The sequence below is a fragment of the Carex rostrata genome, chromosome 19, assembly GCF_964058835.1.
Source record: "Carex rostrata chromosome 19, lpCarRost1.2, whole genome shotgun sequence".
In the NCBI taxonomy this organism is placed as follows: domain Eukaryota; kingdom Viridiplantae; phylum Streptophyta; class Magnoliopsida; order Poales; family Cyperaceae; genus Carex; species Carex rostrata.
Window position 1 is genome coordinate 6,635,518 of NC_135936.1, and position 10,185 is coordinate 6,645,702.

At 36.2% G+C, this 10,185-nt stretch overlaps 1 protein-coding gene across 1 annotated transcript; it reads left to right on the forward strand.

Moving 5' to 3' along the window:
* Window positions 1-8,560: 8,560 nt before the first annotated feature.
* Window positions 8,561-10,185, forward strand: LOC144571285 (WRKY transcription factor 22-like). The gene is made up of 3 exons (XM_078320515.1): window positions 8,561-9,076; window positions 9,223-9,336; window positions 9,436-10,185. The coding sequence occupies exons 1-3, from the start codon at window positions 8,700-8,702 to the stop codon at window positions 9,959-9,961; spliced, it is 1,017 nt and encodes a 338-aa protein (XP_078176641.1). The 5' UTR covers window positions 8,561-8,699; the 3' UTR covers window positions 9,962-10,185.

The following is a 10,185-nucleotide window of genomic DNA, read 5'->3' on the forward strand; positions in this document are numbered from 1 at the left end:
AAAATCTAAAAAGTAACATTATTTAATAGTTTATACTTCATGGTATTACATATTATAATGACAAAGAGCAATTAATTTTATAAGGTAAATGAAATCAATATACATATTTAAATATTTTATAATTATAATAATAATCAAAATCAGCTTTCAATTGAAACGAACGATAATAATTTTACAAACGAATACTATAAAAAGAGTAATCAAAATGAATAATTAGTATTTGAATATTTCTCGATATATAATGATAGAATAAATCACAAATAAAAATAGAAGCATATAGTTTGGTTTAGTATACTTATCCTAGAAGACCATGTAGCATTAGAAATAAGAATAGAAGTACAGAAGTCCATATAAATTGCAAAAAAAAAAAACCATGTAGCATAGCGGTAGCTATAGCGGGTCTCATATAGCGGTAATAGCGGTCAACTATTATAGCTATAGCGGTCGTAGCTGAGTTAGCGCAATTTTATCTCATAGCTTAGCGTTTATGGTCCGAAAAAGCTATAGCGTAGCTATAGCGCCGCTATAGCTAGCTATTTAGAAGCCTGGTTGAATCCATTAGTTGCATTATTTGAGATTCGAAACTAAATAGTTCGCGAATCAATTTCGAACGAATTATACCCAGTTTGAGTTTGAATAAGATTCGAATCGAATTGATTTGATTTATTTCAAAACGAACTAATTTTGAATCGAATTAGTTGTGATTTTTTTTCGAATCAAATTCAAATCGAATCACGAACTACAAACTTTTTGTGCAGCCCTAACTTGCAGTAACAACGAGTTACTATTTTTCCTCGAAAAGAAAAAAAACGAGTTACAATATTTTACCAAACCAACTTGATTGCTTTTGTTTTTACAAAAATCATATATAAGAATCAAAATGCCATTTCGGTCCGAATTTTTTTTGCGAGACCGAAATGTCATTTCGGTCCAAGCCATTTTCACATATTTCGATAAAAAAAATGATGACAAAACTTGCGAAAACATCTTGGACCGGAATGATATTTTGATCCCGAAAAATAAAAAATTTGGACCGAAATAATATTATTTCAGTTGTTATGATTTCTGAAAAAAATCACAGCTGGTCTAGTAAAATATTATTTTTTTATTTATGGTTTTTAAAAAAAATTCCTTCTCTTTGTGACCTTTGTCTTTTTCAGAATGCACTCTCTTTCTAGCACTGTCCCTGAAGTTGTAGACCTGTGGCTGCTACGACTCGCTATGCTTCAGCGTGTCTCCTGTTTATCCATCTCAAATTGTTTTACGCTCTTTTCAATGCACCAACAGTTTTGCTAATAGCACTGCGGACCCTTTTGCAAATTTAAAAATAAGAGAAATGTTCATGTACCCCGAGCCACCAAATCCGAGCCCGTCCCCGAACTGGTTTAACTAGGTTTAACGGTCCGCTAATAACGGTAATTTATTAATTTGCCATTAATTAATGAATTGTTGTTTTAACGCATTGCAGTTTTACATTGATTGCTTTAAATGTTAGCTTTGCATGCTTTTGTCTTGCGCTTTAATTTCGTGGACAGTCTGTTAGTTACAGTTATAATCACCAATCCCTGAATTAGTCCCCCAAATTGTTAACGGTCTTCTAATCATTAATTAATACTTACTTGAACGTACTTTAAAGTACTTTGAAGTACAATTTAAACCCAGTTAGCTCAGGGACGCGATGGGAGATTGGTTCTAATTTTAATTATGCAAATTAATAACTTTTGATATTTAATAACTAAAAATACAGTCTTCATTTTGAACAAATATTCGATTAAATAAAGAGTTTTCAATGTTTGTAAACACAGGTTTATATGCTTTAAAATGTGTTTGAAGAATAAGCTTTAAAATGTGTTTGCAAACACAGGTTTATATATTTGTAACAAATTTTTCAATGTTTGTAAAAACAGGTTTATATGTTTGTAATAAATTTTTCAATGTTTGTAAACACAGATTTATATGCTTTAAAATGTGTTTGTAAACACAGGTTTATATGCACAAATTTTTATTGCTTTGTTTATGTTGTTTTCTTGCCAGTATATATTGGTTTACTTGCTTTACACACAGGTTTATATGCTTTAAAATATGTTTGAAGAATAAGCTTTCAATGTTTGTAAACGTTTACATGTTTGTAACCACAGATTTTTCAATGTTTGTAAACACATGTTTATATGCACAAATTTTTAATGCTTTGTTTATGTTGTTTGCTTGCCAGTACATATTGGTTTACATGCTTTACTTGTTCACATGTATTGTTGTTTGCTTGCCAGTACATTTATTATCATCCCGATTGGCAAAGGATCTGCTCATCATATCTAAGCTACTCTCACTAACACAACAACTCCTTAATACCAAATGCATGTGCATCAGTTTTATGGATAAAATTTCAATAGCAGTGAAACTGAGAAAGAAAGGAATAAAAACAATAATTGTAGATGCTCAACTTGAATAGCTGGTACCAAAGGAAATGGGGGAAGGGGTGGGGATTTGGTTGCATTACTAAATTATATATACACAAAAATAGTTGGGCACAAGAAGGAGCAATTTTTAATGGAAAATGAAGTGCTTTTAGGGAAAAAAAATTGATTGTGGTAGAACATATCATTTCTGACAGAAAGATGAGATCCTCATAAATAATTAACGTTTCTGGAATTTCAAGTGCTCCATCTCCAATAGATAAATCATATGAAGCTATCAGTCCTCTTCCAGCTCCTTTAAAGCCTAAATAAAAAATAAAAACATTATGCACAACCTGAATAAATGAAAAAAATGTTTAACCACCCTATGAACCATGGATATATGAAAAAAATGTTTAACCACCCTATGTTTGTAAACACATATTTTTCAATGTTTGTAAACACAGGTTTATATGCTTTAAACACATGTTTATATGCTTTAAACACAGGTTTATATGCTTTAAACACAGGTTTATATGCTTTAAACACAGGTTTATATACACAAATTTTCAATGCTTTGTTTATGTTGTTTGCTTGCCAGTACATATAGGTTTACATGCTTTAGTTGTTCACATGTACTGTTCCTGGTACATTCTGCACAAATGAAAAAAAATTGTGCTTGGGGACGCCCTCGGGGATTAGTACAAATTTAGAGTTGTAATTAATTTCGTGCTCGGGGACGCGCTTGGGGATTGGTTCAAATTTAGAGTTGTAAATTTTTGCTCGGGGACAAATTCGGGGATTCGTTTTTGTTTTAAAAAATGAAAAAATAACTCATTTACAATGAAAGTTAAACACTTGAATGCAGTTGTTTAAACGCTTTCCTTTATATGTTTAAATTATACGATTGTTTCGCTGCATTTAGCGGTACTTTTGTTAATTTTTTTTAACAGAGCGTTTTTCTCTTCAATTTTTTTGTCGCTGACATTCTAGAAGGTTGGGGGACGCACGCGGGTACTTTGTTTGGGGTACAATTATCAGCTTCCTAAAAATAACGTTATTTATGTACTATTTGAAATATATTTGTTACTAGAGGAAAAGTGAAATTGCATGACAATAATAACGATAATATTACTAATAACTTAAAATAATAATAATTGAATAAAAAATTATTGTTATATATAATTATGATAAAAATATAATAAAATAATGCCAAACACTAATAACACAATAAATAAATAATGTCGTGCCATGTAAAACAATAAAATAATTATCTTCATCCCAACACTCTAACCCCTCCTCTGTCCCTGCAGCAACATTAGAGGAATGTTGTATTATGGTTCCCACTAAATATACAAATCTCCTTTTTCCAGTCCCGTACTCACCTCCACATCAACATTCATAGATAGAAATACTGCTTACAAAGTTTCGATATAGCAAGCTATACCTTTTAAACCTTTGTTATACTCTGTCAAATCAGATAGCAAGTGCACTATCCTATCGATGAGTATTGTTCGCGTGAAAGTGCAACGCAAGTTTCGGTACGCTTGGGAGCGTACCTTTTAAAACCGCGGTTACACCATCCGATTACGGTTGCAAGTGCACAACCCTATCGAGGAGTATAATCGGGTATCGAACGACAGGGACGGTTTCTTTGTCTAGAATCTACTTATCTTGACTAAATACTAGAAGTGAGAAAGAAGGAGTTTTGGTATTTAATCTTCCTAAAGAATCAATTCAAACAATCAAACAATGCAATAGAATAGTGACTGTGCAAGGAAAGGTATAAACTGTGTTTTGATTTAGGATAAAAGATGTTTCAAGGGTTTCAGACTTCATCTCTGATTTGCCTCTAGTGGTACGGGTCTTACCAAGTTGGTACGGCTAGGCCGCACCAACCTGGCCCGACCAAGCCTTGTGGGGCTTGGTACGGGTAGACCGCACCACTCTTGTAAGACCCGTACTGATTTACCAGAACAGAGCTTACAAGTTCGAGTTGATGCATTTCTTGCTGGTACCTCGTATTAAACTCTTGAGAAAGGTTCAATTGACCATACCTAAGGTTCCTAAACCTCAACTCTCGTTTGTTGGTTCAAGATCTAGGTTTGGGAGTCAATTCTTCACCTTCTCGGGTCTCTAAACCTCAACTCTCGTGTTTTGGTCCAGATCCTCTAGTTGATTGATTGGAGATCTAAGGTATCCTCTAATCTGTCAATTAGGGGAGAATTCAACCTTTCGGCTTCAATTCGAACAAGTCTACCTAAATGGATTGGTTTGGTTGAGAGAAGGCAATGGTCACATGACCTTGTTAGGGTTGATCTACCACTATAGGCACACCACATGCAATCACAGCAAGACAAAGCAATCAAGACAAGCAAATACACAATCAATACAATCAAAAGAGTTCATATAAGATCCAAATCAAGAAAAGCAACACAAATCAAGAAAATCCATCTACAAACCCTAGAAACAATGATCAACTACTCACAAGTCATAGATCTGTCCAGAAATACAAATAAAGAGAGGCATGATAGAACTAGATCGAAGATCGGGAGTGGAGAAGGGGTTGATCCGTCGATTTTTGCCTCTTCCTCTTCCTTCTTCTCTCCTTGCTCCTTTGCTCTCTTTCTCTCTTTCTCTGAGCTCTCAATCTGGAATGGAATGGAATCCCCGAAAATGGAGAGATCCCTCGCTTTAAATAGCCTCTGCCAAGATTTGAATTCTGTCAGGCGGCATCTATGTACGGCCCGTACTAAGGTGGTACGGCTAGGCCGTACAAGATGGGAAAGAGTTGGATCGGCTAAGTCTGGTATGGCCCGTACCAAGCCTGGTAAGGGTCGTACCAGGGAGTCCAAAAACGCCGTTTCTTCGTGTATTTTGCTCCAATCCTGCAGAAAACAAACAAACTCTCAGCAGTACCAAATTCTAAGGATATATCAATGAAATGCACATGATTTTGACAATTTAGAACGTGAATTTGGTACGAAATCAAGTCAAATATAGGCTAAATATGCGAGGTATCAAGTATGCTCAGGTATCGATCCACAGGGACGGAAGAAAATGGCCGGACTCGTCTTAAAATTACTTGATATTCTAGAAGTGAGAGAAATTGGTTTGGTTTGGTTCTTAACAATTCTAATGATTTATGACAAGTTTAAAAAGCAATAAAAGAGAATTAAAGTTATTTTCAATTGATAAAAAGGCGTTTCCAGGGTTCAGATTTCATTTCTGTTCAGCCCCGAGGCATACGGCCCGTACGGATTCTCGTACGGCCCGTAGGGGACCCCGAGTTAATGTGCAGCTACTGTTTTCTGCGTTGGTGGTAATGTTTAGGGTTTCTATCGATCAGATCTATATACCTAACCTCAACTTTCGCATTTTGGCCTAGTACCCGATTACCGGACTCAAATACTTCCTTCTTAGATGCGTTAAACCTCAACTTTCGCATTTTGGTCTAATTTATCTAAGTTACTTGTTGGTTTACTAAAAGTATCCAAGGACTTTCGCCTCAAGGAAAGTTTCACCTTTCGGGTACTCCTTGGTTTCACCCTACTTCATATACTTTATTCGGTTGGATTAAATGTCATAGACTTGGCTCCTAAAACTTAGATGTGCGCATTCATCTAACGGGATGACTAATCAATTCAAGCAAGCACAAATAAAGCAATCAAAATACTACTCAACAAGGTAAAAACAAAGCATTCAACACAAAATCCAAGTAGCATGCAAACAAAACCAAACTAGAAACTACATCTTAACCCTAGAAACAAAGTAAATTAGCTACTCATGTTCACAAGATAACACAAATAACAAGAAATGAAAGAGTTCATGACAAAACAGTGGAAAAATCCGAAGATCCGTTGCAAACTCGCGTTTTTTCACTTCTCTTCCTCTTCTCCTCCTCTTGTCTTTTGCTCCAAGAAAGGTTGTCCAAGTTCCAGTGGTGAATCCCCCTTTTTGGTGAGGAAATATCTCATTTAATGCCCCAGATCGCGCCCCCAGAGGCTTCCTTTTCGGCCTCCTTAAATTATGCTCATTTCAGATTCCAGCTGGATTTTCCGAATTAGCGCCCTACGGGCCGTAGGGGACCCCGTACGGGCCGTATGCCTGTGCTTTGTCTTGGAGACTTTGTGCCTCTGTTGTGGAACCTTATGTGCAGTTGGGCAGATCATGTACGGGCCGTACAAAATGTCATACGGGCCGTATGAAAAGTAGTCAGATCCAGTTTTTCGCCCTTTTTCCTGCAAAATACCAAACAAAGCATAGCAGTACCATATTTCATCGAAATATAAGTAAAAAGTCCACATTTATAAGCTTTAAAGCACAGGTTTCAGTGTAAATCAGGGCTATAATTTAGATATAATATGGAGATATCAAATACTTAAAAGATATGATATTAATACTTGAAAACTAAGATATTAATACTTTAATGCGTAATTTGTTATGATCATTTCTTTTTCAGTCCCCTGTCAATCTTTCTCTAATGAAATAGTGGTCTCCGCGTCAACCTTCCTCTAACAAAAATAGTTATCATCATAGGAATAAATACTTCAGTGCATAAGCATAAATATTTGCAAAATAAGATATTAATGAGAAATTTTATAAATTGTCCTATTTTTCAAAATTTTCAAACAAAATACCTCTCCTCTAAAATAATTAACAAAATTTCCTTGTGAAGCCCTCATTTCCCCTTCTGTCTCCTCTTTCCCCCTCCCTCCTATTTACTCTCATAAAATTTTAGCATCTCCTCTTTTATTGTATTTTAATTTGCGTATAATAGTGGCAACAAACTTTTTAATTTGATAATTAATATATATTATCAGATGTATGTTTTTCAATTAGGCAATAACCAATGCCAATCAAAATAAAATATATAGATATGATGCTATACCGGTATGGGAGTAGAGAATAATCAAATCATAACTACATATGCATATATTTATACTTCATTTTAACTTTATCTCTCTCATATAGAAAGTTCAAAATAATATTAAATTACTGTACCAATAAAATAAAATAGTACAAAACATAAAACATGGATATAATTGCAAATGCAACTTTTATATTTGCATTTTTGGCTACTTGATTTGACAAATGCAACTACAAAAGAAATGCAAATTATATTTGCACGAGCCTTGATCTAGTAGTTTACCTATAAACCTATCAGATTGTACCCGTCATTACGAAATAGCTAATTTAGTAGGGATTGAAAACAACAAACTGTAACATCAGTTTGTTTTACAATTGACTATTAGAAGTTTATATTATCTCTGAAGCAAACTAAAAGTACTTGAAAATATATTAACTAATTAAAGCCGAAGATGTGCTAAAATTTTATGAGAGTAAATGAGACGGAGAGGGAGAGAGAGGAAAGAAGAGGGAAATGAGAGTCTCACAAGGACATTTTGTTAATTATTTTAGAGAAGGGGTATTTTGTTTGAAAATTTTGAGAAGTAGAGTAATTTATAAAATTTTCCATTATGTTGTATATAGAAGGAGATGGTCTATAGATCTGTCTTTCTTTTAATTTAAAGAAAAACAAATTCATATTAATTAACTTTGATTTATATATAAACTCGTATTGAATCTTCATATCATACACAACCCTTCCAGTTTAAGTATATTGCATCCAACTCAATACACAAAATTTAAATATACAACCCATCGAATGAGATTGAAATGTTTACAACACAATTTTATAATCCTCAAGTATGATAAAGTTTATATTTTATATCATATAAATTTTGTTATTTAGAATACTAGAAAATAAGAAAATAAATGTCACCAGTAAAGATTACAGGTCACCACATAAATTTACACGCACTGCTAACATTGACATTTTAATATGAACTTTCATGTACACATGGCATAGGACCACCGTTTCCTTTCATTTGGTTTTATCCCTGCGAAGTGGGTCCCCGGGCGTGGAAGCACCCGCAAGTGGATGTAGACTGTAGAGAGAAATAGAGTCAACTTTTTAAGTTTTACAACAAAATCTCCTCACCCCTTTGACCTTTTAATTATCAATTAGTCAAATGGAGCGAATACCCAGATCTCAGACCCGGACCCGCCTAAGTCGACATCCGATTTTCTGTATTCGCCTTTTTAGGCAAAAGTAACGAAGTATCCAATGCCTCTACCCTCGTTTTACCTCACGAACAAAACCCAAATCCCAATTTCTTTCCACTGTTAATACATTTCTCTCTCTCATAAAAAAGTCAGCGCCGCTCTCTTATCTTCCCTCTCCACCGTCCAAGACAGAACAAAAATTCTCTCTTTTTCCTCTCTCTCTCTCTACTTCCTCTCATGGAGCAAGAGCATGCTTTCAATAACTGGGATTTACAAGCGGTGGTGCGAGGCTGCCGCTCGACACCACCGCCACTGGGTCCCACCTTTTCAGACCCTCTTTCTACTCTGCCTCTGGCGACTCATCCCGTGTTAAAGGAAGAAGCCTCAAGTTGGTGCTTCCCGGATTTAATGGCTGCGCCGAGTGGGCTACATGAGTTAGAGGAGCTCTGCAAATCTTTCTTTCCCAAATCACCCCTCGGTGGTGGGGTCACTGTGTCAGAGACTCTGGTAGTGCGGCCCACCAGTCAGCCTGCCTTGTTGCCACCTCCGCCGCTCTTGGTCCAGAAGTGTAAACCCAGCCGCCCCCTTGCGCAAACTCCAAGATCTAAAAGAAGGTAAAGAAAAAAAAAGTAAAAAATAAAATAAAATAAACTCAAGTGTAACTTTTTTAATTTACCAGTGGAAAGTAGTACACACTGTGATTAGTCGTAAATTGGATATATTTAGTTTGAAATAATTCTCTTTTTTGTGATTATTATAGGAAGAATCAACAGAAGAAAGTAGTGTGTCACGTCCTGGCAGACGGTGGCTCCTCTGACATGTGGGCCTGGCGGAAGTACGGGCAGAAGCCAATCAAGGGTTCTCCTTACCCCCGGTTAGTATAACTCGTCCCTTAAAGTTACCACCTCCATTGTCTCTTTCAATAGGAAGCTCAAATAAAACGGTTTGTTTTTTTTTAAATAAAAAAAAACAGAGGATACTACAGGTGCAGTAGCTCAAAAGGGTGCCTCGCAAGGAAGCAAGTCGAGCGCAGTCGTACTGATCCTGGTTCGCTTATCATAACATACACAGCTGAGCACAACCATCCTGTACCGACCCACCGTAACTCTCTTGCCGGAAGCACGAGACAGAAATTCCCCGCCGCTACCACCTCCGCCGAGACCGGAGGCGAAGGAGAAGGAGAAGGCAGTTCGCCCATGGCAGGGCTTTCACCGAACACACCTCTGACGGCTTCCCTGGAGGAAGAGATGTTGCAGGAAGAAATGGAGAACGAAGAGGAAGAAGAGGGGATGTTAGTGGTAGAAGACATGGAGATGGTAAGAGAAGACGAGTTTCTGATTTTGGGGCAGGAGGGGGAGGATACTGGAGGCGTCCAATTGAAGAAGATCGTAGATAATTTCTCCGACTTGTTGGATGACCCGTGCTTCAACTCGCCATGGATTGTTAGTGGAGGTAACAACACCAACACAGCAGCGGTGGCCGGAGCAGGATCAAGTTGACTTTAGTTGCTCTGTTTTTTTTTCTTTTGTTTTTTTTTTTTTAAGAGAGAAACAGGGAAGAGGGAACAGTAGAGGAGGTGTGAGAGAGAATCTGATCCGTCCATTTGCTGATTATATAGCTAATAGAAATATATCTAGGAATGTAACAAACTGTTGCTTTTGGTTTTCTTTTCGCTTTTTTGTTTAGTTTAATTCTGTACAGTTATATAGACTAATAGTCGCCT

Coding starts and splice junctions, on each gene's coding strand:
- LOC144571285 (XM_078320515.1), top strand. CDS start 8,700: ATGGAGCAAGAGCATGCTTTCAATAACTGGGATTTACAAGCGGTGGTG. Junction 9,077..9,222: donor ACTCCAAGATCTAAAAGAAG/GTAAAGAAAAAA, acceptor TGATTATTATAG/GAAGAATCAACAGAAGAAAG. Junction 9,337..9,435: donor AAGGGTTCTCCTTACCCCCG/GTTAGTATAACT, acceptor AAAAAAAAACAG/AGGATACTACAGGTGCAGTA.